General features: G+C 36.1%; 3 protein-coding genes and 1 long non-coding RNA gene across 4 annotated transcripts; 3 read left to right on the forward strand and 1 right to left on the reverse strand.

Moving 5' to 3' along the window:
* Positions 1–1129: 1129 nt before the first annotated feature.
* Positions 1130–3569, forward strand: LOC126798488 (pentatricopeptide repeat-containing protein At1g80880, mitochondrial). Its single transcript, XM_050525479.1, has 2 exons — positions 1130–1691; positions 2138–3569. The coding sequence occupies exons 1-2, from the start codon at positions 1165–1167 to the stop codon at positions 3159–3161; spliced, it is 1551 nt and encodes a 516-aa protein (XP_050381436.1). The 5' UTR covers positions 1130–1164; the 3' UTR covers positions 3162–3569.
* Positions 3570–6046: 2477 nt separating this feature from the next.
* Positions 6047–7385, forward strand: LOC126798495 (mavicyanin-like). Its single transcript, XM_050525492.1, has 2 exons — positions 6047–6404; positions 6878–7385. Exons 1-2 carry the CDS (start codon positions 6230–6232, stop codon positions 7210–7212), a joined length of 510 nt encoding a protein of 169 aa, XP_050381449.1. The 5' UTR covers positions 6047–6229; the 3' UTR covers positions 7213–7385.
* Positions 7386–12727: 5342 nt separating this feature from the next.
* Positions 12728–14548, reverse strand: LOC126797062 (protein FAR-RED IMPAIRED RESPONSE 1-like). Its single transcript, XM_050523746.1, has 2 exons — positions 14497–14548; positions 12728–14409 (listed from the first exon to the last, which is right to left on the reverse strand). Exons 1-2 carry the CDS (start codon positions 14546–14548, stop codon positions 12728–12730), a joined length of 1734 nt encoding a protein of 577 aa, XP_050379703.1.
* A 3846-nt stretch (positions 14549–18394) lies between these two features.
* LOC126798502 (uncharacterized) lies at positions 18395–19516 on the forward strand. The gene is made up of 2 exons (XR_007672530.1): positions 18395–18427; positions 19043–19516. It is a non-coding gene; the product is annotated as an uncharacterized LOC126798502 (long non-coding RNA).
* The last annotated feature ends 7619 nt before the right edge of the window (positions 19517–27135 follow it).

The raw sequence follows: 27135 nt of genomic DNA on the forward strand, positions 1-27135 counted from the left end.
TGTCATTGGAAAGCCACGGGTGTGTATTTTCTAGAACATTTTACAGTTCGCTGATACCTATTATGATGAAGAAGTTATGGTCATTTAAGTGAGTGAAGGTCATCATACCCGAGAATCTGATTTTCATTGCAAACTCTTGTTTTGAGTTGTTATGCAATCTTGTTTCCTAAGATCTAAGTTTGGTTATGTATATCATGTATGATCTAAGGATGTGTGACTAGATTAATGATTAGCCCATGACTACTTTTGAGACGCATGTAATGAACGTTGTATACGTTGTTCTTTGTACTCCATGATTATGACACTAATCAAGGGGAGTTGTTTCGTAGACTTCAGGAGGAGTTTACTTCACATGATGCTATCAAATGTAGATGGTGTGTTGTGCTCTTTTTCCCTTCTATCAAGCTTTTGTTTTTACCCAAGAGGTTTTTATTTTGCTTGACAAAGTTTTTACTGAGGCAACGATGTATGCACCATGCAACCTAGGCATGCGACACAAGAGGGAGTGTTCCGAGAGAATTACTATTTCTACCATTGTGTGTGTCTTAGCCTTATTAGGTTTCCTGTTAGAGATAGATTCGCATCTCTGTAATAGATTATGACTTCGAATCTTACGGGATTGTGGTTGTGTAATGCATATATATAAGCCTCATTATCAATTAATAAACGGTTACATTCTGTTCCATTATGTTGTTATTATTCTTGTTTTGTTCCTCCTCCAACAAAGGAAATTGTAATTGGGAGTGCATATTCCCTTAAAATATTCACATTATTTTGTATATTTACACGTCGTGCACTAAAATTTTTCTAACGTAAACATCTATATATTGTCCTTTAAATGTGGTTTTCGATTTTTAAATTACTTCTTCGGTGAAACGATGACGCTTCACCCATTGCAAGAGTACGTAGACTTAAACAACCCCTCTGTCTCTGATATTAGTGAGTTCGTTGTTTGTTGAAATGATATAAGACATTATAGAGTTTTTGGTAACGTTTCTAGAACGTTTTTTTATATCAACTCTGATTGCCCGGAAAGTTTAGCTTATAAAGTTGAGGAAATATACAAAAACAAAAAGAGAATAAGAAAAAATCGTGAAATGTAGATCAAATGCTCATTTATAAACCAGCTTGTCTTCTTGAACACAAAGGTGAAGTGGAAGTGAGATGGCACTTCCCTCCTTAGCGAGAAGACTACGAACTAAACACCCCCTCTGTCTCTCAATCACTTTCCTTCTCCACCATCCCATGTCGGTGAACCATCTCCCTCACCCATTTCAAAGCCCTCGCCATTTCTCCGCCCAAGTCCTCAGCCACCCAATAGGCTTCAATGGCCAGCGATTCAACCCAGCAGTCACCCACAACTTGGGTCTCACCCACTTTCTTGAATCCCTCAGAAGTAGTGCCAGTTTGGCCAATGAGGCCGAGGCCATGACTTTTCTCGACGAGTCCGGCGTCGAGGCGAAACGTGATATGGTTGTGTTGGCCATTTGGGAGCTGAGGGCGGATTGGAAGTTGGCGTTTTTGGGTTTCAAGTGGGGTGAGAAATGGGGGTGTTGTGATGAAGAGGCGTGTAGTTTGATGGTTTGGGTGTTGGGGAGTCATAGGAAGTTTAGTACTGCTTGGTGTTTGATACGTGACTTGAATCAGGCTTTGATGGATACACGACGTGCGATGCTTATAATGATTGATAGGTCAGGCTTCCACTTTGCTTTCCGGCATTTGAATCAGTTCTGGTTTGTATGTTATATTGTTGAACTTAAACATGGATTATATGTTGTTTAGTTAGCTACATCATGTTCTATGTGTTAACATCATACTCTTGGAGCTTGAATTGTGCACCTAGTAGAGTCGTTATCTTTCGAAACAAGAAAGGCATACAGAACAACTATTTGAGGAATTTTTTTATGATGCTTACGATATAATGTGTGCGCATATCATGGTGTATTCATTTTATCGAGTCATATACTCATATGGAGTTTAGAATTTTAGGATTGAGGAGGTTCTTTTCGCCCCTAGTTTAGTGGTTTCTTGGAGTACTTAGTTTTTAGGATTTAGCATCTTTTATTTTGTGTATAAAAGCTCATGGGTTTCAGAAGTTTAAGTCAGACAATTTGATTTCCGTTTTGGTGTTCATCAGGTATGCATCTGCAAATCACCCAAGTAAGGCCATTAAGACATTTCAGATAATGGAGAAGTTCAGGTTGAGCCCTGATCGAGAAGCATTCCACATCCTCTTGAATGTGCTATGTAAGAATGGAAACATGGAGGAAGCTGAAGAATTCATGCTTGTAAGTAAGAAGTTCTTCCCGCTGGAGGTTCAGGGCTTCAACATTGTTCTTGATGGGTGGTGTACCGTATCTGCTGATATATATCAAGCCAAGAGAGTTTGGAGAGAAATGTCAAAATACTGTATCACACCAGATGCAACTTCTTATACACACATGATTTCCTGCTTCTCAAAGGTTGGGAATCTTTTTGACTCCCTTAGACTGTATGATGAAATGAAGAGAAGGGATTGGGTTCCTGATCTTAAGCTTTACAATTCCTTGATTTATGTACTAACCCGTGAAAATTGCTATAAGGAAGCTCTCAAAGTACTGGAAAAAGTGAAAGAAATGGGTTTGCAGCCAGATGCCACCACCTATAACAATATGATAGGTCCTTTATGTGTATCAAAGAAGCTAGAGGAGGCGCGACACATGCTGAGTGCTATGATAAATGATAATCTCAGCCCAACTGTAGAGACTTACCATGCATTTCTCCAGAGTGCAGATTCAACTGGAACTCTAGAAGTTCTTGATCGGATGAAGAAAGCTAATTTAGGTCCTAATGGCGATACATTTCTTATGATTCTTGAGAAATTTTTCGTATTAGAAAAACCTGGGAAGGCTTTGGAGATTTGGAATAAAATGAAGCACTATGGAGTAGTCCCTGATTCCACACACTACACAGCTATGGTACATGGACTGGCAACTTGTAGGTTGATAACGAAGGCCAAGGAACTTTTGGCTGAGATGACATCCAATGGATTTTCAGAAGATCCAAAGCTTAAGAAGCTCTTGAAGAAGCCAATTGGAGGTAGTGTACAAGGAAAACGGAGAGTAAGAAAACTCAAGCAACCAAAAAGGAATAATCTGAAGCAAGATAGGGTTGTGAGATAGTCAGATAGGAAAGACCAGTCAGTCAAGAAACAAGAACATATCAAGTAAATAGTCTTATCTTAGAACTTAAATTTTGACTGCATATTGAAAAGCTGCAAAAGGTTCTGTCTTGCAACTTGCAGTTACATTTTGCATTTTTTTTTTGGGGAAGACATGGACTATAGTTATTGAAGATTCACCGCCACATCCTCTCCTGAAAACTTTGCAGCTGGTGTTATTGTAGTTTCATGACAGCTGATTGAAGCCAAAGTGGTTTGGTTTTTTGAAGTGAACTCGACCTCTTTAACAATGTAAATCACTACTGAGGAGCATTTGGTTCAATATTGTAGTAGTCGCAGACTTGCAGGACCAATTTGTTTCTCTATGTTCCTGGTACGTATAATCAGAATCCCTGTGGTTCATATGATCATATTGCACTTCTGGAAATGCACTGCTTGTCAATTTGTTCACTGATGTGATTTCTTTGTGTTTGTTTACATGCTTGACGTATACTGATATTCCTTTTGAGCCTTCTTTTGTTGATCTCTCCTTGCTCATACTAAGGGATACTTATTTTGAAATTCTTTGCGTGTTTGGGTTCCCCTACTCCCCCTTGCCACAGTTTTTCTGGGACTTGATAAAAGTCATGAAAACTGAGCTTGACGTTCAAATTATTCAATTGTAACAATTACACAACTTGTAGATGAAGTCACATTGAAGATAGACTAAACCTAGTGTAGTCTGAGTTAAGTGGTTAAGAGTTGGAACAAACCTTAGGGTGGAATATATCATCTGGCGGTTCGCAGTTTCTTCATATTTAATAGGTATTGAGAGAAGAATGAAGACCTGTGAATTATAACTTGTCATTAGAAATGACGTGTTGATGTAATAGTATTAGGTAAGCTTGAACTAGAAGTGCAAAAAATTGACTGTGGTAAATGCTTTTTCCCAAATATATGAACTAGCAGTGTAGAAACTTGATTCTGCGAATTCCAATCTTCTACTAAGCAAGAGGAGAAGTTCTTACAGGCCAGTGCCTTTTCCCACCGAGTCACTGACTGGGCTACATGTTCTTTTTTTGACATGTGGAGCGTAGGAACATGATTATCATTTATATGTATGTGTTGGGAACTTTGTAAACGTTGAGTATACCACTTTTGTGCAGAAACATCATATTAGCTAAACAAATACAAATAGGATAATGCTGGATGTATATGGTTTAACATGTTTGGTTGGAGAGACTCTAGTCCAGTGTTAAAAAGAGTCTTGTTAGTTTCTCCTATTTAACCGTATTACTAACTATACATTTTGTTTATGCTTTACTTCAGATATGAAGTCATGATTACATTACGGTGTCAAAGTCACTAAATTAAGATGGCAATATTGGAAGGAGTACTTACTAGGAAACTGGCCACGCTACACAATGTGCTAATAGGCGGTTGAGCTTCCTTGAGATTCTTTAACTGGTTCACAGAGTCAGAAACCTGATATACTTGTAAGTTAATTCGTTAACATGACTCTAACTTGATGTTTGAACCACTCATTAGAATTGCCTGGCTTGACTTCAAAGTACTTATGTCCCTATTTGCTATGGTGAAGAATGAGTTTCCTTTGCTTTATTTTGGTTCCTCTAGTACAAACTTATAATCAGTTTCTTCTTTTTGGTCTAGTTAATTGATCAACTTGATCATGGAAAAGGGAAACAGAAAGCGAAAAATGGACTGAAAACTAGAAAAGAGAAGGGCATTGGAAGCTTTGGAGCCTCTAGGACCAATCCCACATGTTGCTGAAGGAGAAGGTTTGACCAACCATGAGCATGCATTGAGCCACTCATATGCCATAATTGATTAGTTTGCTTCTCTGTCTTCAATAAGTTTATACTATTTGGTGTGTCTTCATTTCCTATTTGCTTACTGGATTCCTATCCAACCACCGACATCAAAACCAAACAACCAAAATAATTCTGACCCTAAAAAAAGAAGAGAAACACCAAAACAGTGTCAGAAATGCATGGATCTATGATCTTTATAATACAGTATCATATCAAGCCACATCAAAGTAGATATCGTGTGCTGCAAATTGTCAAGGTGTATTATTCGACAGCCTTAAACTACCTATTAGGCATCATAAAATACATCCTCATTCTCTCTTTTCTCCTCTCATATCTGGATAACCTAGATCACAATTTCCTCTACCAACTCTCCAGAACTGGCCAGTCGAGTTCCCTTGATGCATCATTCTGCCGACAGTGTGACGAAACACTGATTTTGCTGTGTATCTACAATGTCGCAAGCCGGTAGTACTCTAGACGATGAAAACTTCGACATGGCAGTACTCAAAACGATGGTAAATTTCGCCAAAATGCGTTTGGTTTTCAAAGTTGAACTTCATGTGAGGAACTAGGAAGCACCAGAACTTCATGTAGTGGTTTCTGACCGCGACAACTCTTTGACCAGAGCTTAAATATGGCATTGGTCAGAAGTTCAATTGTTGGCAAAAGCATTACACACTCAAGTGTGTCTGATGGGCCTATGTAGCGAAAAACTCGGCCGTATTGGGTCCCTGGAGGCATTACTGTGGCCAGGACGTCTATGTTGTAATGACCTGGACTGGAACCATTTCACATGGGCCCCATCATGGATTAGTCCCATGCCGGAGGAATTACCTTCGGTTGTGGGGATACCGCTCGCGCTCGTAAGAGCCACATGAGACTACTATGATTCCTCGCCATGAAATAAAAAAAAAGGAAGCACCACCACTGAAGGACAATGAAGTGTAAAAACTTGCTACTAGTGGCAGCCCCCTCGTTGAAATTCAAATTAGTTTCCCCATTAGGAAATACAGCGCTTAATATATTGAGCGCGCCCAATTGACACTTTAATTCAAAACCAGAGAGCAGTGGACCACTCACCACTAGAGGAAGAACCTCTCTGTCTTCCTCTATCCTACATTATTGTTGTGGCTCCCCACGTTCCACAACCCTCCTTCCTCTTTTGAACTGCCCCCAGCGAATACCCAGTTCCTCCTTCCTTTCTTCAACCCCAGAAACCAGGGAACACAACCCTGCAAGTGATTCTAGTCAGGTACCAATGTTCAACAACTCAACCCACTTCCTCCTCCTTCTCCTCTTCGTCGCCGGCGTTGCCCTCATTGCTCCGGCCATCGCCACCGACCACATTGTGGGGGCTAACCGTGGATGGAACCCGGGGATCAACTACACCCTCTGGGCTAACAACCACACTTTCTATGTTGGTGACTATATCTGTAAGCTGCTGCCTAACCCTCTTTTGAAGTTTCTGTTCTCAGTTGGGACTTTTGTCAAACACCTTGTGTGCTTTTATGCTTGTTTTCCTTAACCCACTTTGGTTTTTCCCTGTTTTGGCTTGTTTGTTTATGTCTCTTATTAAAGATGGAACCTTTCATCTTAAGTTTTGATAGACTGTGTCATGCTATGTAGAAATTGAAATGAACACATTGATTGTGGGAGTTCATTGGCTTGTTTTTCTTGGTTCTTCGTATATATGTGCAGAATCGCTGAATCGGATTTAAAATATTAATCTTGTTGTTCTGTAGCTATTTTCAGTAGTTTATGCTTCATCCTATTAGTTGTGTGTGTATATCTCAGTAAGACACAAATTAACTGCACTTTGGAAGTGAATCGCGCAGTCTGCTATATGTTTTAGCATTTTGAATACTATGATAATTACTAGCTTGAAGTAATTGTTTGTTGAATGCAGCTTTTAGGTACCAAAAGAACCAGTACAATGTGTTTATGGTCAACCAAACTGGGTATGACAACTGCACCCTGGACAGCGCAGTAGGGAACTGGACCAGTGGCAAGGACTTCATACTCTTCAATGATTCAGGGAGATACTACTTCATTTGCGGCAACGGCCAGTGCTCCAATGGGATGAAAGTTACTGTGGTCGTCCATCCTCTGCTCACACCAACAGCTTCTCCATCTGCCAAGAATTCTTCGTCAAACTCCCCTGGCCTGGTGGCTCCCCGACTGGGATTTCGTGTTCTGGTGGCATCCTTGGCAGTGATGTGGTTTGGAGGTGCTTGGGTCTAGTGCTTGTGCCTGCGGTTTGTGTTGGTGAAGCTGTGTAAGTGTACAATTTATTCTTTCGTTTTTTGTTCTTAGATTTATGGTCTTCTCTGCTTGTGTTGTATGTTCTATGGATATTTATCTTATTTGTTTTGGTTGAACTCTCTTAGACATATATAACAATATATTTTACTACACATTAGGCTCATATTTTCCTGTCTTGCTTTAGTCAAACTGTGATGCCACTGTTCTTCAACATAGTCAGCTACTCAGCTTTGTCGAATTGCTTGTGTAGTTAGGGAGTCATTTAGTTGTATATGAATGCTGCTTTGGCAAACCCCAGCCCTGATGGTTAATCTGTTCAGTAAAAATGCGGCTCCCAATGAAATTTGCTTCCTGTAGAACCCTTTGCTTAAGCTTTGCCATAAATACCCGAGCATAAGCTTCTTATACAGGTTCTTAGTAAAAAACTAAATTGGCACACAAATGCAATTTTGTTGCAATATTTTCACCATCCATTGTTTTCTACCTCTAAAGTCTTAATTATTGTCCGTTTCAAACTTTGAAGCGTCGACCGTTTAATCAGCTCCAGTTTAGTGTTTTCTTATTTTATCTTCTGATTTCGACCTCATTTGTTAGGAATTATTTCCAAGTTTTTATTTGTTTTGTAAATCTATTTCACAGTTTGAACTTTGAGAGCATCTCCCACCATAAGGTAAAATTGGTAAGCTATAAGTGATATATGGCTTACCACTTTAGTATATTCCTAGCATCTTTTTTGCCTTTTATTTTTAAGCTCCCACCATAAGGTATAAATGGTAAGGTATACATAGGGTTTTTGGATGACAACGGCTATTATTTGAATCATGATTGAAAAAACGGCTACTATTTTTTTTGTCAACATGTATAACGGCTAGTTAACGGACATTTTTGAAAATTCTATATATTCTTTTAATATTTATGTATTATTTAGTTATTTTACTTTTATGCATCAGTGTGTATGGTACTTTTTCCGAGCTTGGAGGTCATCTCCGAGAAAGTTTTGAAGAGGCCGTTAATTATCGTTTATAAATCATAAGTTATTTTTATACATTAAAATAATTTAACTCAATCATATTCAATATTGGGATCATATGAAAGAGCTCACTGCTAGGTTCGTGATGGTACAATAGTTATTTGTAAAAAAAATAAAAATAAGTGGTATTTATGGAGAAAATTAATATGTAACTAAAATTAAAATGAATATAATTGGAATATTAGAAAAAGTATGAGGATAGATTGGGAAGAAAATGAAAAAATAATAAAAAATATATCTCATTTATCTTACGAAATGGAATGCCATAGATAGCATTCCACTATTCACATAAGGCAAAAAAAATTTTGGGGAAATGGGGGATACCTTATGGTGGGAGGTGGTGGTAAGGTATATTTATGGTTTTACCTTATGGTGGGAGATGGTCTGAAGGCTAATTATCCAGCTTCAATTTTTTCCCATCCCATGTCGATCGAGGAAACTTCCGCGACCAATCAATACAAACCAAAATGGCGTTTGAATAGATTTTCAAAGCTTGACTAACTTCAGTTTGGCTCTAGCGCTTAGCTTATACTTCAAACTAGCTTGACTTTAAGAGCCATATAAGCATTAACAATTGAAACGATAGGCGTTTGCCCAAAATAATTAAAAAAAAAAAACTATTGGTAGGATAACATCAATGGTAAGCTATGAGAATAGTATAGCATTTTTACAGACAACTTCAAACAAACCAAATTGATACAGAATTTCTGCTATATCCCAAATTCTGAAACACATTACAGATCATCTTTTGACCCGATCATAATCATGTTATCGACAACCTTAAACTCTGTCTTGCTTGGATTACTATGCTTGGTCACTACCTCTGCTATTTGTTGTCTATGTACTGTAAATCTGTAATCAGTCCTAACACTGGGTGCATAGCGAGTGAGAAAGCTGCACTTCTTCAGTTCAAGCAAGGACTCCTAGACGAGTGTAATGTTCTTGCCTCTTGGGAAAACAATAAAGCCTGTTGCGAGTGGAGAGGAATAGCATGCAACAACCAAACAGGTCAAGTCATCGTGCTCGTTCTCTACTATAATTCTTCTGATATTTACAATGTTGAAACTCCCTCAAGCGGTGTGCTTTCTCCTTCACTGCTTGAATTGCCATACCTAAGTCACTTGGACCTCAGTCACAATTACTTTGAAGGACTGATTCCCAAGTTTATTGGTTCATTGAGTCAGCTGAAAGTACTCAAACTCGCAGGTGCTAGTTTCACTGGACCTATTCCTCCCCAACTCGGGAATCTATATAACTTGCATACACTTGATCTTGCATGGAATGTTGTCACTTTCAAAAATCTTGATTGGTTAACTCATCTTACATCCTTGAGATACCTAAACATGTCGCGTCTGAACTTTTCTGAGGCTATATATTGGCCACAATCCATAAGCAAGCTGCCATCACTGATAGAGCTTCAGTTACCTTCATGTAATCTTCCTAATGTTGATTTGAAATCACTTCACTTTATTAATTCTTCAACCACTCTTGAAGTCCTTGAGCTCTCTGATAATCTTCTCAACTCTTCAATCTTTTATTGGACAGTCAATGTTAGCACCAAGTTTGTCCATATTGGATTCATGGCAGATCAATTACAAGGTACAATCCCAGATGTTTTCGGAAAAATATGGTTTCTCTAGTATCTCTTGATCTCTCTTATAACCTTCTGGAAGGTGGGATCCCAAAATCCTTTCAAAACATTTGCAGCTTAGAATCACTGAACTTGGAGAAAAATAATTGTCTGACAAATGGAAGACTCTGTAGGAAACTTGGCTTGTTCTACGGGTACCCTGAAGTCATTGTTGTTAAGTGGTAATCCATTTTGGGGGTCCTTTCCTGATCAACTTACTAGATTTGTATCCTTGAGAGAATTATATATTGATGGTACCAATGTGAGTGGATCGCTCCACAGTAGTTTTCAGCAACTTTCTCAGCTACAGTCCTTGGGCTTAGTTTTGAACCAGCTGAGTGGTTCACTGCCAGACTTTACTGGTCTTCCATCACTATGGTTGTTATTTCTTTCCGAAAATCAATTCAACGGATCTATACCTGAGAGTATAGGGCTTCTTTCCAGCCTCCAACATATGAGTAATGCTAAATGGACCACCAATTATGGAACCATTTACGGACCACCTGACGTGGCAGCTGATGTGGCATGCCTACATCAGCAAAATAGAATTTTTGGTTTTCATTATTCTTTAGTTTTTTTATTTCAAATTTTTTTTTCTATTCCACTTTTTTTTTCCTTATTTATCCATAAAACCCTATCTCTTTATATCTTACTTATCCTTTCACACAATACAAAATTATCTGCTTCAACAGACGTTGTTCTACACCCCATGTTCTCCTCTCAACGATTCATCTCCCCCCCCACCTTCTAGTTGATCGAATTCCCAATTTGATTTTGGAATTTTAACGAATACTTTTATCTATTCTAAAAGTTTGTTTTTTTTCTTTTTCATAACATGTTTGAACTTTAGGTTTTGACGGATCGGAACTGGAATTGAATTGGGATTTTCTTGTTTCTCAAAGGGCTAGGTTTTGAGAAACATACTCTTTACTTATTACTATCATACTCATACTTGCGTTTTTTAATTTCTCAAAGGCTTCGTTATGAGTATCATACTCTTAACCTCTTCGCTTAGCTTTTATCGATCATCTCTTTCTCAGTTAATTAGTTTATGAGTTCACAAGCACTGTTACAAGAATTATGTCTTGTAATCAGCCAAAACTTGGTTGGGCATGTATCATATCTTTTGTGGAACCTTAATCAATTTGACTTCAAAACTTTAATCAATTTGTTTGCACGATTGAATGAAAATTTATCATTTAAAGACATACATATATACTAAATGATCCATAATATCCGAAGGGAAGTGGGATTAGATTAAGGACTTAAGACTGCAGAAGATGTCACTATATAAAGTGCCTACCTTGAAACGGTGCAGCTAGACATGAATATAGACCATGAACTAGATATGTTTAGAGTTTTGGTTAATGACATTCTAATGTTAGCAATAAGCTCTTAGGACGTGTAGGATTTGGTACCAAAAGCCATTAGACAATATGAGTCATACAATATACACCTTGTATTGCAGCATGATCTTATTTATACTTCTTAATTCATTTTTTGACAGGTTGCAAACTTATTTTATCCAATGCAAAAATGCATATACATACTCAATACTCAGTGTCTCATGTTACTTACAAAATCCTTCTGTTTCGTATGTCAAAAGTTGTTATGTGAATAAAAAAGACAAAAAAAACATGAAAGAAATCTCTACTATAATCTGAGACAAAAATCTTTCAACTGGGATATAAGTTACACAAAAGAAAATGTAAAAAAAAAACATGAATTCCAGCAAGATCAATTGGAATATGTAAGCTCTGCTCCTGGTCAATGTTGTAATCAAACAAGATCACCTGATTTACCTGCATCAAATCAATTTCACAGCATTATATACAAAAACATTCACACAAAAATAACTTACTAAATAGAGCTTGAACACATATATACCTTCAGTTAGTTTTTTTTTCCATCAAAATGTTTCCAATAGTCTTTTCGATGGTATACGAACTCTTTTGGTATTACCACTTATGGAGGTTGAAATGTCCTATAAAAAAACAAGGACACAATGTTTCATAAGATAAACTATTTTCTAGTCTTAGAAACTACAATCTGACACTACAAAATAAAAGCTAGACATTTTACTTTCATTCTTTCTCCTTCATTATTTTGCTTTTTGCTTGCTGCAGACTTACTCCTTCCATTTTGTTTGTTTTTAACTCCTTTCTCTTGTTCTTTCTCAGAGTCATTCTTTTCTAAGGGTCGGCGACTTGCTATGCTTGAACTCTACAAAAACAAAATAACAATACATGATACATTATTATTCTTGGACAAACAATGTTCAACCTCTGTTTTAAAATAATAAATAAAAGAAATTAAACATTATAAGCTACATACCTTCCGTCCAGATTCTTCTTTAGCACCAGTCTCACTATTTTTCTTCTTTTGTTCTCTTTTTTGTTTCTTTCTTACCTCTTCCTCTACCTTAGACACCTTCCTTTTAGATGGTGGCCGGCCTTTTCTCTTCTTAACCAGTGGAGTAAGTATGTGCTGACTTGGATTTGAAATACCATCAACTTCGCACCCATTAGTATTGATAGGTGACCCAGGCACTGGTTCAACACCTCCACAAGCTTCAGTGGTGTTGGACTCGTGTTTGGATAGTTCATCTTTTATGTTGTTCAAGCAAGACAAAACTATCATACACTTATCTTCAGAATCATACGCTAATTCCTTAATATCGTCAAAGTTCTTTTGCATTTTGTCAAGCCTTTGTGAGTCAGGTCTAGCATCCCATCCGCCATAACTGATTTTAACCATTGTGTGACATCTCTTCACATCCTTTCTCCATCTTTTCATGATATATTTGTCAGGAATCATGGTTTTCTTATGACGAATCAAAACATATATCGCATGTCTGCATAGTATACCTCTAAACTTAAAGAGACAACAATTACAGTGAATATCATCACTTTCTTCGTTGAAACCTGAAAGTGAACAGTTTTCTTCATCTCTTCAACCTTGATATGTTCAGAAATTATGTACTCTGAAACTGAGTTATCCACTTCAACAGAAATGAAGTCACAATACATTTTACCAGTTAATTCATCTCGAAACTCTTTAAACTTTGAAATTGTGTAAATATCGTGTGCTTGTACCTCCATGTCATAATGAGTTGCACCAAGAACACTATATGAGAAACACTTAAAATCTTCATGGTTTTCTTTCTCCACCTTACTTCTCAGTGCATTTTTGTACTGCTCAACAAATTGTTTCAAGGTAGTCTTGGAATTGACATGGCCATCAAAGAATGAATTCATACTTTCACTTCTTTGTGTGGTAGACATTCCTGCCCAAAAATACTCTTTAACAAAACTTGGAACCCAACGAGTTCTCTCCTCAAACATGACATCCAACCAATCAGTTTTCTGCAACTCATACTTCTTAATCATCTCATCCCAACGTTCCTCAAACTCAATACGAGATAATGAATCATAAACTGTGTTTAACAAGGTTATTGAGATAGATTCATATTTTGCATATCCTTTTAACTTTTCAGGAAGTTTCTTTAGTATATGCCACAAGCACCAACGGTGCCTAGTATTTGGGAAGACAATCTCAATGGCGTTTCTCATAGCTCTATCTTGATCAGTAATAATTCCACCAGGAGCATTCCCAGACATGCATGCTAGCCAAGACTTGAATAACCAAACAAATGTCTCTGTATCTTCATTTGAAATCAACCCACATCCTAGCAATATCGACTGTCCATGATGTAATACCCCTACAAATGGAGCAAAAGGCATTTCATACTTATTTGTCAAATAAGTAGTGTCAAATGTAATAACATCATCGAATTCATGGTATGCTACCCTACTCCTTGCATCTGCCCAAAACAAATTTCTCAGTCGACCCTTTTCATATATATCAATGGCATAGAAGAAATTAGCATTTTTAGCTTGCATATCCAAAAAGTAAGTTTGAACTGCACTAGCATCACCTTCCTTCAGCCGTAATCTCCTCATTTTTTCAATGTGATTTCGAGCATCTTTTTCTAAAAATGGTACATTCTCATATCCCCGAGCTTTAACAACAATTGAGTTGTAACTCTTGTTTGTCCTTATTTTAGCAACATCATTCAACTCAAACCTCCTCTTGATTGATGAACTTAATCCACGATTGACTGCGAAATAACGAGACTTTCTTGGACTCAAACCATGATTATGCTCAAGCTTTACAGAATTAATTTTCCACTTTCCATCAAGGGATTTACCAAGTCTAATAAGTGCATTACAATCAGTCTTCACACTTGGACGAGGCTTTAGAGAGTTACTTGTTGTACTTTTAAATTTCCCGGCTCTACCACATGAAATAGTAACATATCTTGTACTCCCATCATCTCCCTTTCTTGATGTTCTCTTTTTGACCGGGAATCCTGATTGCTTCCTATATTTTCTATGGTATTCAAATACCTCGATAGAACTAAAACTCATTTCAACATTGGGCTCTTGCATTGTGTCTTTTCCCTCTTCTTCTTGATTATTGTCTAAGCTCTTTGATGAATCATCTATTTCTGTTCCTAGATCATATATAAATGATTTTCACAAATGTGCCACTAAAAAAAAGACTGTATATTGATAGAAACGTTTTGGTATAGATAACATACCTTGTTCATTAAGGAGATGAATGTTCTCCGATTCGTCTGACAATTGTTCCATTATTTAGCACCTGAAAGCAAGTAATATAATATAAACATAGTGAATACGTACAATAACAATTAATCATATCATGAATGATCACAAATGGACACATTATGCAATTATCTATGATCAGTTTCTAGAGGACAAATGCATAATTTGATCAACCCGTGTAATTCATCTTATGTGTACTTATTTACTAAACTTAAATCATTGGGGTTTAATTTTGCTGTTTTTCTATTGAATGTGAATATGTAGTACGTCTTTGATGCTGGGTAAAAGTCTGATCTAATGATAGAACAAAGCAGTTGATGAAGGCAAGGGTGGAATTAAACGCAGCTATGTTTCATGTAAATAAGAAGGAACAAACCCTAATTATTCAGATTTGAAAAAAAAAGAATCGCATCTATCTATGAAAATAAACGCATCATACATGGAAACCCTAACCATTCACATATGAAAAAAAACGCAGCTATGACGACAAGAACAATTGAAGATGTTTACATGTATAATGAGAAACCTTGCAAGACATAAGAAAAAACATTAAAACCCTAATTCACTTCCACTTTTTCCCGCAAACCTAAATTCCTGATATGTTTTAATAAAAGAAAGACAACTAACCACGTTTAGAATAGGCAAATATGCTATGATCCAGAAAGTCAAAATATTCAGATTACGAAGAATCGATGAGGAGGTGGGAGGATGAGTAAGATTGTTGCTTGAGCGGATAACAGAGAGGGTTTGAAGAAGTACGTACATAAGAAAAAGAGATAGGGCTTTATAGATAAATAAGGAAAATAAAAAAGTGGAATAGAAAAGAATTTTCGAAATAAAAAAAACTAAAGAATAATGAAAACCAAAAATTCTATTTTGCAGGTGGTCCATAGGTGGTTCAATAATTGGTGGTCCATTTAGCATTACTCTCGAACATATGGCTGTTTCTTGGAATTCTGACCGGTTTCCTTACTGAAGCTCACTTCATGAACCTGTTTCGTTTACAGTCATTGTCCTTTGTCTTTCAAGCTGAGCTCCAGTTGGAATCCACCTTTTAAACTTAAGGTTTGGATGTGTCTTCTTGCAAGATAGGTCCAGCTTTCCCTAGGTGGGTTCAAAGCCAGACGGAACTCACTTCTCTCTATATGTCCAATGCAGGCATTTCAGATTCAATACCTAATGAGTTTTGGGATCTATCTTCCACCTTGTTTGAATTAAATCTCTCCATGAACCATCTACATGGGAAGTTACCTGATCTTTCATCAAAAAATTGCGCCTACTTTATATTTAACTTGTCATCTAATCACTTGTCTGGTGCACTTCCCCCATTCCCTCCAAATGTAGTCATCCTTCTTCTCTCCAACATGTTTTCAGGGTCCTTGTTTTCTTTTTGTCCAGCAGAAGCTCAGAGGTAGTCCAATCTCGACCTTTCTGATAACTTGCTATCAGGGGAATTTCCTAGTTGTTGGGTCAAGTATCCAGGATTGCTGTCCTTGAACTTGGGAAACAATAGCTTCTCAGGAAATATTCCACGAGCAGTAGGCTACTTAGAGAGTCTTTGTGGTCTACCTGTGATTCATGTTCTGGATCTGTCTCAGAATAACATATCTGGAGCATTGCCACATTGCTTCCATAACATACCAGCTTACACTTCTATGTCTTCTCAGTAGGAGGATCTCATTACTCTTGGGTTTTTGCAACTGGTCTGGAAAGGAGTAAATATTGAATGGGGAGAAAATCTGAAGCACTTGAGAAGCATTGACATTTCAAGTAATTATTACTTAAGTAGGGATATTCCGGAAACTATGACAAAGATGATGAGGTTAATTTCTCTGAACCTTTCGAGAAATAATTTGACAGGACTGCTTCCAAGTGACTTTGGACAGCTGAAGAGCTTAGAATCTCTTGATTTGTCACGAAACCAGCTATCTGGTAACATTCCTGCAAGCCTTTTGCGCTTAAACTTTCTCAGTGTCTTGAATTTTTCATACAACAACTTGTCAGGAAGAATTCCACTAGGTACTCAACTTCAGAGTAACAACCATGAACTTTGCGAACCACCACAAACTCCACGGTGCCCTGGAGATGCAACAGATCAAGATTCTGGCACCGGTGGAGCTGAAGGGGATAAAACAGAACAAGATGAAGATGGTCTGATAACGTTGGGGGTTCTACATTAGCTTTGTGGTTGGATTCATCATAGGATTTTGGGGATTGTGGCCCTTCGTTACTTAAGCGTTCTTGGAGATATGCCTACTTCCGGTTCTTGAATAATATCAAAAGTTGGAACTGCCATGTATGAGGGCCATTTTACAGAGAAGATTCATATATAAATGGTGAGTTATATTTTTTTTATCCGTAATTATCTGTAGTTATCTGTGTTTCTTACTGTTATTGATTAGGAAAACCGAAAACGTAATATATTTGTATATTGGATTTGATGTAAAATATACAGTATTGAAAACCCTTTTATGATTGTCTATACATTCCAAGATCAATCTGTAGATCGAGTGTCTATACACGAATGATTCCTGAAGTTTGCTTGTCTCCCTTTATAATTGGACATTAATATAGGAACTTATATAATTATGTTTTTTTTCCTTTTTTAAAGATCGGATGATATCTTGGCTTAAATTAATGACTTGTATTATGCGACTGATGCAAGCTTAGGAATTGATACAATTAGTCAGATGTGGAGAATGAGAATGTTTTAATCTGTGGATTTTATTTATATGTTCGGCAGTAATGGCTTCAATAATGTGGACTGCTGGTATATTTCTACTAAGACCATTTGTTTCAGTAGCTAATTTCTGTGCATGCTTTATGATTTATATGAAGCTTTTATCTTATATTTTGGTGTATGAACAGATTTTTAACTTTGTAGTCTCATTTTCGCACCTATATTTTGCAGAAAAGCAAGGATGGAGAAATTAATTCATAACTGGTATGTTTCCGACCTCCATAATGCTGATGACGCTATGGTAGGAGAAAGAGGTTCAACATATTAAGGTTCAACATTCTAGCTGAAGAATCATATAATCAGAAGATATGAAAGAAAATAATCGGTTCGTCCAATCAATAGACCAAAAGAACAATTAAGTTTTATTATAATACTTATTATTATTCAAGATTGTTTACTTACAGTTATCATATACTTCAATTAGTAGGATGATGCTTGAACGGGCCAATTATTCACTCCCAAGTCATGACAAGAGTAATTCATTGGCTAATCTAATGATATCACTTAGAACTAAGCTCAGTTTTCGTCAAGTACATGACTTAGTTCGCTAAATGTAATGATATCAGATGGAGACAATTAAGCCATCGTTATAACTTATTGTGTCATAGAGCTAACTAAGTAGGAAAAACAATGAGCATTATAGAACATATATTTTTTAAAATTTTTGGACATAATCATAGGCAGTGTAGTTTGATTCTTCTGTGAGAAGGGTTTGTTAATTTGGGTTTGTATTTGTTTTCCGCAATTGGGTTGTTTATGAATTGAGTTGATAAACAGTCAATCTTGGTATGTTTTTAACTTCTGTTCTCCGCTCCATTTTTTTTTATAACTACCTCTGCAATTGTTTGTTCCCTTACTGTTTGCTTAGCTCTTTAAGTACAAGTATTTTTTTTTTCTTTTGTACCAGAAAGATCGAATCATACCCCATGACAAGGATAGTGATTTGAAGCCTAAAAATGATAGTTTTCGAAGTCTTAGTTACTTATTGATATTGAGTACTAATATATTTGCATATAGAGTTTTAATGTAAACTTCCTTTATATCAATTAATTATGATCCTTTGTCAATGATAGTTGGAGGAGGAGCAGGTTTAGTTGGAGTTGGGTATGTTACTTTGTTGTAGCTGTAGGTTTAGAGAACTATGGATCGGATTTTTCGTCACTGAGGTATGTTACTTTGTTGTAGCTGTAGTTGTTAACATTTCCAGTCCATGCTTACAACCTGACACCAGAGGGCTGTAACAAATAATGAATAATGTGTAATAATAAAAAAAGATGACATAAGTTCCTATATAATTACATTATCAAAGGCAATTCACATAATAATACCTCGAATTCAAGGTTCACAAAGTGAAAGAAAACTTACCTACGGTATGATTGATTGTGTTTTTGGAATCGAGCCAAACATATCTCAACTTACATGATTTACACCTGGTTACAAAGAATATGATGATTATTATACATGCATGTGTAATTCATTCAGAAAGACGATTATACATATTATGAATATGCTGATGCACATATGTGTGTTCATAATTCATAGAGATTATGAAGTGTTTAATAGCATGCCTTCATTAAAGAGAGAACTGACAGCTATATGTGAAGTGAAGTGTAAAAATTTAGAAGTTCAATTTTACAAATGAAAAAGGAGTTCAGTTTTAATGTTAAACAAAAATCCCTAATGCATTCATCATCTATTACTTAGTTTATATAAAATAGTGTTTACAGATTTTTGGTTTATATTCATAGTCTCAATTTTATTTGGGTGTCCATGAATCACAGATATAGAAAAGGAGAAGCAACACCCTCGGCAATAGAAGAACCATCTCATAAAGAGAAAGTTGTGGATGCAAGTCCAACCATTTGCACGTACAACATTTTTGAAGGTATTGAATACTGGAACATAAGATGTCAAGCAGCATAATGGATTAGTGTTTGCGTGATAAAACAGTTGTGACTGTTTTTTTTCTTTTCTTTTGGATTGACAATCAGTGTATTGGCTACCAGGCTAAGGCATTACCTGACAGTTCCCACTCTCAATTAGCGCTACAGTACCTAGATTAACATTGTCATGTAATAATATCATCATGAAGACAACACGAAGGATGCTATGCTGCATATTTCAATTGTATGCATTTTTCCCTTTTATTTTTGTTATTGTCAGTAGGGAGCAGTTGTATGTAATTAAGATCTGTATAAGTATTTGTTGTTCTCACTTTCAAATTGAGATATGAATTCAATTGTGGGTTTGAAACACATCTGAATTTGTAATTTTAATGGGTCTTGGTTTTTATATATAATTACAATGACACAAGCCAGCGCAAAGCGTGGTCGCCCAACTAGTATTAATCATATGAAACACTACTTTACGATAAAATCAACTTGAAATTTTCTTACATGTCCAAATGAGTCATCTGACAAATTAAAAGCATAAGTCAATTTGAGTTTACCAAACACTCTGTCATTATTTCTGTTATTAACAGCCACTTATATCAGCCAGTTTACCAAACAGTCAGCTACTTTAATTATCAGCCTCTTATTTTAAAAAATCAGCATAAGCTAACTTTTTTTATAATCTCAACTGCACCGAACACAGCCTCTATATGTTGAAAAGACAAAACTAGAACTACGTACAGGTATATGAAGCGCGTGTTTTGTGCTTGAGGCCTCAATCTGACTTCTGCAGAGAGATCAAAAGAGAGAAATACAGTATTTTATCGTGCTTTAGAATCGGAAAAACAAAGAAAAGGAGGGGGCCGGGCTTTCTTCCTGAAGAATGGAGCTATCATGTTGGAACAGCTCATACATGACTTCAATGGAAATTGCAACCCAATTCGGATGTACTCTGTTAAAGAGGTTAGAAGTACAACAAATGACTACAGCTGGGATGGTCTAATCACTCTATTGCGCATCCGGACTAACCGACTAACTCTGTAAAAATCGTACAAAGGAGTGCATATATGAAGGCCAAGATATCCTGGTGAAAACTTTTGAAAACTTCTCAATGCGTAACATGGATCTTGTAGCCTGTAGGGTTAATAGCAAATTAAGTTGAGATTGCTTCGAATATGAGCAATCACAAAAATTTCTTGCAGGTCTTAGGCTGTTGTCTCGAGACTGAGTTGCCAACACTGGTTTTTGAGTTCCCAGCAAAAGGTAATCTCTCTAATTACATACGTAGTGTGAGTGATTCACCAACATGGCCACTTAAGTTGTAGATTGCGATTCAAGTAGCGGATGCAGTTTCATATCTCCACTATGGCACGGCCAAGGTGATCATCCATCGAGATGTCAAGCTGTCGAATTTTACTCCTCGATCTGAGTTTTCCGCAGGCCGATTGTATTAGCTTCAATTCGACGAAACCAAGGGTATAAATGGATTGGGTTTACAAGATGATGGCATGGCTTACCAAGAGAAGACCGAAGAACCCGCCAAAGGTGATGAGATCGCCGGAAAATTACCCAAGGCATCCCACTGTTTCCGATTCGATTCCACCAAATACGATGGAGAAAGGATGATCGAGGTACAAGGTTGTGGAGGAGAAGAAGAGGCGGTCAAGGACCGTAGTGCATGCTCCAGTCTCGCCGGAACGACGGCGGTCAATTAAGGTGAAGGTTTTTGCAGTGGTTCGGTGCGGTCTTGGTGAGGAGGAAGAAACAGAAGAGGAAAAAGAAATGAGGGAGAGAGAGAGCGCGAGGAAGAGAAGAAAAGGGAAGTTGGCCTCGGCCCGGGTCAAGATATTTTGAGTTTTTTTTAAAGCCTGAAAATAAATACCTAAAAACAGAAAATTATTTTTTTAATAAAACACAATTTTAGAAAATCGTTAAAATAAAACCAAGCGTCGGAAAAATATTCCGAAGACATTTCCGAATCGTGGCGACATGTAGTCTAATAACTATATAATAAATTACGTTTTCAACACTTAATATAAATGTTGATTAATTAATCTTAATGTGTCGGGAATCGAGATTAAAAATCTCAGGTCTTACACTCCTAATCGAGAACTACCAATTTGCCATACTAGAGATAATAAATGTTGATAAACACCTCATACAACCCTACTATAGACGGTATATGTTTATACTTTATACACACCTCCTAGAACCCTATAGGAGACTATATATGATTATATATAATAAGTACTCTACTAGCTGGCAAAGAAAATCCCAATTGTCACAGATTTAGATACTAGCTTTTAGGTTTTAGAGCTTAGAGTTAAGCTGTTACGGTTTAGGAAATTTTCAAGGACTCAAAGTTTAGGGTTTACATTTTTTTTTTCTTCATCGAAAGACTTCAAAGGCTTATTTTTCTCATAAATTAAGTAAAATAAACCATTATCATGAGGATAGGTTAGGAAATGATGAAAAAGGATATACATTATTTTGGAGAAATGTTTTGTTTGCATTGTAATATTTAGACCAAATTGAGCATATGTCTTCGTTCACGTAATAGAGCATCACCAATTGTGTCATCGGGTGTTATATTGTGTAATGTTTCCATTTAGAAAATAGTTACATCTCTCCAATGCTTATAACTGATACAACAATATTAATTATCAATTATTTACTAAAATGTCATGTATCTAGTAATACATCCATGAAAAAATGTACAGATTGATAAACCATTTTATAAAATTAATTAATTTTGTGGCTAACATCGCAATGTGGTAGAATTTCGAAAGAAGGGTGAAATAGAGCATGAGTTCTTAATGTGCATAAAACTGAGTGCTCGGTTGTGTATTTTTATTGATAAATTGATTATATTTTACAAATTAAAGTTATTACAAATACAAGGAAATTTGATAGAATATTTTGTAAGTTATATAAGTTGTAATTACAAGAGGATAATTGAGCAACTGTCAAGCGAATTTGATAATAAGTTTATAGAGATCTCAGAATGAGTGTTCGCAATACTAGCTAAAGATGTGACAAGATGATTGAAGATGGTTGCCCATGTCAAAATACACGTGTTTAACGTTTATACATACATGGATCGATCTTGAACGCAAATATAAGGTCATGTCGCTTGGAAGCAAATATAATCTTAATATGCAAACACAACGTAGAAGATGAGATGATAACATCAGTGTTCATGGATCCTCACTTTGATGGAGTTCTTAAAGTTATATCTTAGAGGCATGGGCTTCTCCCTAAGTTTGAGTATGCAGGATCCTTTATTCGAGAGCTGCTAAATCCAGAAAAGCCCAAATATGCGAACATGGTTTTTAATGGGAAGACCAGGTTTATTATACTTCATAAGGGATATGAACGGATCTTGAGTCCACTACGGACATTTTAAAACCACTTTTAATAACTACATTTAGACTCTCTTCATAAAAATAAAAAAACCAGGGGTTTTGAAACGAGTGAAAAATGACTTCTTGAATGCTATCAGCCTAAGCGTCACTCGTAGCAGCACACGGGGCGATGCTTGAATCGCAACAGATTTCTCATATCCATCTCTAATTTTCTTCATTTTACACTTCATAATATGTGCATGATTCAAAACAAAATGTAATAAATATTTTATGGTGATTTGTACTAAAGTAGCCCAGACAACGCCTAGAAATCTCAGGCACCCTCCCTTGTCTCATTACGTTTCTTTATTTGATTGAACTGCTCTAATTTTCATATGTCTATTTTGTCCTTACAGAAACCTTACACTTTGTGACAGTCGACCTGTGCGAAAACTAAATTAGTAGAATCTTAGGTAATGTTCAACAACCGAGCCGTCGAGTGTCCAAATCCAGGCCGAGAAGTAGGGTGATGACATAGATGTTGTAGAGATGAACCAAAAAACAGGAATAAGAGAGAGATAAGGTCTTGAATATATTCGACTTAATCGAGCTTGGAGATGAATTTGGAGTTTGAGAATTAGCATAAGAAAATAAGGGGGGTCACGGGAGCTTCGATTGATACAAAAAATCACTTACACAAAAGAGTTTATGTATCCTCATTCATGTAAAGAGTGCTCAGTTGTGTAATTGGGTGGTATTTTTTTATAATATTCTTTATTGAGAAAATGATTACATGTTTAACAACGTTATTATGAATATGAGAACAATTGATAAAAATATTGTAATAAATGTTCTATTAGTTGTAATTAGAAGGCCACGATCATTAATATATTTTTGTATGTCTATGACTCATTTTCATATTTGAAGACAACTGTGTTGTAAAGGTGGTACAATATAAATAAATAAATATATATATTTGTAACACAGTGCTCGATCGGATAATTTGATGATATTCTTTGTAATTTCATCATTGAGACAATTATTATATCTTTTCATATTGTTACTATAAATATGAGGACAATCAATTAACTTTTTTGTGGTAAATATTCAACAATGTGTAATTACAAAACCATGAATATACCTACATGTTTGTGACTCATTTTACAAATTTGAAGACGAATGTATTGTAGAAATAGTAGAGTGCTAGGTTGTGTAAAAATGTCCTAAAACTATTGTATTCACGTGTTTACCAAATGAATTATGAAATTAACAATGATCATGATCATGATCATGAATGATAATTTTTATCTCATAGTTAATATGTTCATGCTCTTTTTTAAACAAAGTTACTAATAAATGTCAGGAGTGACAACACATGTATTGTTAAATTTGTAAAAAAAAAAAAAAAAGGTGACACGTGTCATGATCTAAATGGATTACCTGATGATTAGTTCCTTAAGTTACAAAGATTATATAAAAATTAATTCAAAATAATGAGCATGTGATATGGTTGTGTGCTACAGCTTATCTCAGCTCGAGAAACTCATTATATGAAATTGCATCGTTCCACACATGAATTAATATTGAATTAAATTATGACAAAAAGATAAGCTACGGACTCATATCCTCTCATCATGAGAAACTACCTCATATTACCTCATGTTTCAATCATGTCTGTCTATAATTTCAATCTAGCGGCCAAGATTAACTTCTCCTTTATTAATTTGTCACTTGAAAATGTAGGAGATCAGCTCTCTAAGCATCTCACGTCTCCCTCCATGACTCTGAAGAGAGAATGTGTATGAACTCAACCAGTCAACCCTACATTCCCAAAAACCATTGCAATTTTGCATATATGAGAAACATGGCCTTCATTTTGAGTTCTATTCATCTTTTCTTTTTTATTGAAGGTTCACCAAAAACAAAACAAAAAAGAGAAACATGGCATTTGAATCAAGGTAGTGGGTTTATTAAATTTAACCCTAGATTTAATCAGAGATCGAATAATCCTTCCATTGGTATAGTTAGACAGTGGACACCATTTTGAGAGAGATCGAGTAATATATCCTTCAATTGGGCACTTGTAGAGTTATAGTTAGTTGTGGGATGAGGGTTTGAGCGATTTCTTCTTTAGGATAAAAGAGCATTGACCAATTTTGTGTTTATATTGATTATTGAGGACAATGCGCGTTTCTCTGTAACGGTGAAGAGATGAGGGAGGAAGAAGCTTGGGATCGTAGTTTGTTGATAGAATTGCAGAGAGAGAGAGAGAGAGAGAGAGAGACCTAATCGCCTATTTCCTCAAGTAACAAATCAAAACGGAGAGAATTGAATATAGGGTTTCTCACAAAAAAAAATCATATTTGAGTGATCTAATTATAAAAAAGTCACCAACAATTTGCAAATTATAAAAAAAGTCATGTTTAAGAAACCCTTAAACCGTTACACACACAATTCACAATAATTTAATAATTACACGAATGTCATTTAGAACAATTGAAGATCAATTCAAGATTTCTGCCATCGCAGAGAGAGGTGTAAGCTAGAACCAATCTGAATCTTTGAGGCGAGGATTGAAGCATGGCTCAGGTTTTGCTACTTCAACATCGTCTGGGCCCGTTCCCAAAATCGCTGCTACTTCATCACCGGTGTCATGCTCACTCGCGTCATGCCCTTGGACTTAGTCCGATGGTGGGAAGGAAATTCAAAAAGGAAACCGAGAACTGGATGGAGCTACAAGTAAATCAAAGATCTCAAATCTGGGCTCTCTATTTTCCTTTTATTGGTGTTCGCCCGGAAGTGTGGAGGCTATCAATCACCGGCGGAACCGACACGGGCTCGTTAGCACAAGGACATGATGACGTCGAGGGCGCGACACTCTTGCTTGTTGGAAAAGATGCGAGTGAGCTTGTCCTTGGCCAGAGAAGATGTAGACTTGGGTGTCCACTGCCGCACTGGAGATGATGCAGACTCTGGGTGCCCATAACAGTTTTTTTTCTTTTCTTCTTCTTCTGCTTCTTCGTCTTCTTCTTCTTGTTCTTCTTCTTCTCACAACATAGTCACATAAAATAGTGTGACATGTTTGTGACAAGTAGTGTGACAGTTAGTGTGATAGGAAGTGTGACAGGTAGTGTGACATGTGGTGTGACAGCGGGTATGACAAGGGGTGTAACAGTTAGTGTGACATGTAATGTGACAGTTAATGTGATAGGTAATGTGACATACGGTGTGACATCGGGTGTGACAATTAGTGTGACAGCGGGTGCGACAAGTAGTGTAACATGGGGTGTGATATGCAGTGTGACAGTTAGTGTAATAGGTAATATGACATGTGGTGTGACAGTGGGTGTGGCAATTAGTGTGATGGGTAATGTGACAGCGGACGTAACAGCGAGTGTGATAGTTAAAATTCAAATGAGAGAAAATGTTGAGAGAAAATGTCTAAATATGCAAAATGATGTTAAAATTCAAAGGAGAATGATATGAGTATGCTTATAATGAAGAAAATAACTATAATTGGAGAGTCTTAAGCTTTGATTTTGCCGGAATAGTTTGGAGCACTACCATAAAAGGCGGCAGCCCCTTGCAAGGGTTTCTACGCCTTGTACAGTGGTCGGTTTGAAGTGGGTATGGTATCAAATGAAAGAGGGGAGAGATATTTCCAACGGTACCAACCACGCTCAAATCTATTATTGGATGACAAAGTTATGGCCAAAATTAGAAGAATAAATAAAAAGAATATTATGATGAAGAAGAAATGACAAAACAGTTTGAAAAATATTTAAAAAGTGACTATTTTCTAATTTTGTTCCAAGCTTATTGATTATTTTCTAATTTCTAGTTAATTGGGATGACATTTTTATAATTGAGAAATAAGTGGTGATCTTTTTGTAATTTATGATGGGAGATAGTATTATTGTATAATTTGCTCTTGAATATAAACCATTAGATTGAAAAAAAAAATAGCCAAGATTGAAGCATGAAACAATATGAGGTACTTTAACATGAGGAGAGGATCTGGAGTCCTATGTGCTATAGCCTATCTGAGCTCAAGAAACTTATTATATGAAAGGAAAATATTTTAGCGTCATAATATGGCGCCAGATCCGGCACCACAATCTCAAGTGGCATGTTACGTCACATTGTTATGTCAGTAATTAAAATAATCACAAAATGTCATTTTTGAATGAAAAGACAATCATATACTAATTAATCCAACGGTTCTATATTATTATAAAAATAATTTATAGTTCTTTTCTATATCATTTATTTTTTCAAAATCATTTTAAAATGTAATAAAATACGTTATATACAAAGTATGCTTGAAATATATAAATATATATGTGTGTGGGGGTGTTTATATGGTAATTGTATTAATTAATTATAGTAATTAATTAATCTTAAATATAAATTAATTAAATAAGAATATCATGAATCTTAACATATTTGTCACTAAAAAGATTATCATAGACATAATTATATTAAATATGGTATTAATTAAGATATGTATACTCTAGGAAAATAACATTTGTTACCTTATATATCCCTTAGATTGATCATACCCTAACAAAAGAGTACTATATTTCAGAAGAAAAAAACAAAAGAATCTTACAAAAAGTTTTTTTTCTGTTGAAGGAA

The sequence above is a fragment of the Argentina anserina genome, chromosome 6 (genome assembly GCF_933775445.1).
Source record: "Argentina anserina chromosome 6, drPotAnse1.1, whole genome shotgun sequence".
Taxonomy (NCBI): domain Eukaryota; kingdom Viridiplantae; phylum Streptophyta; class Magnoliopsida; order Rosales; family Rosaceae; genus Argentina; species Argentina anserina.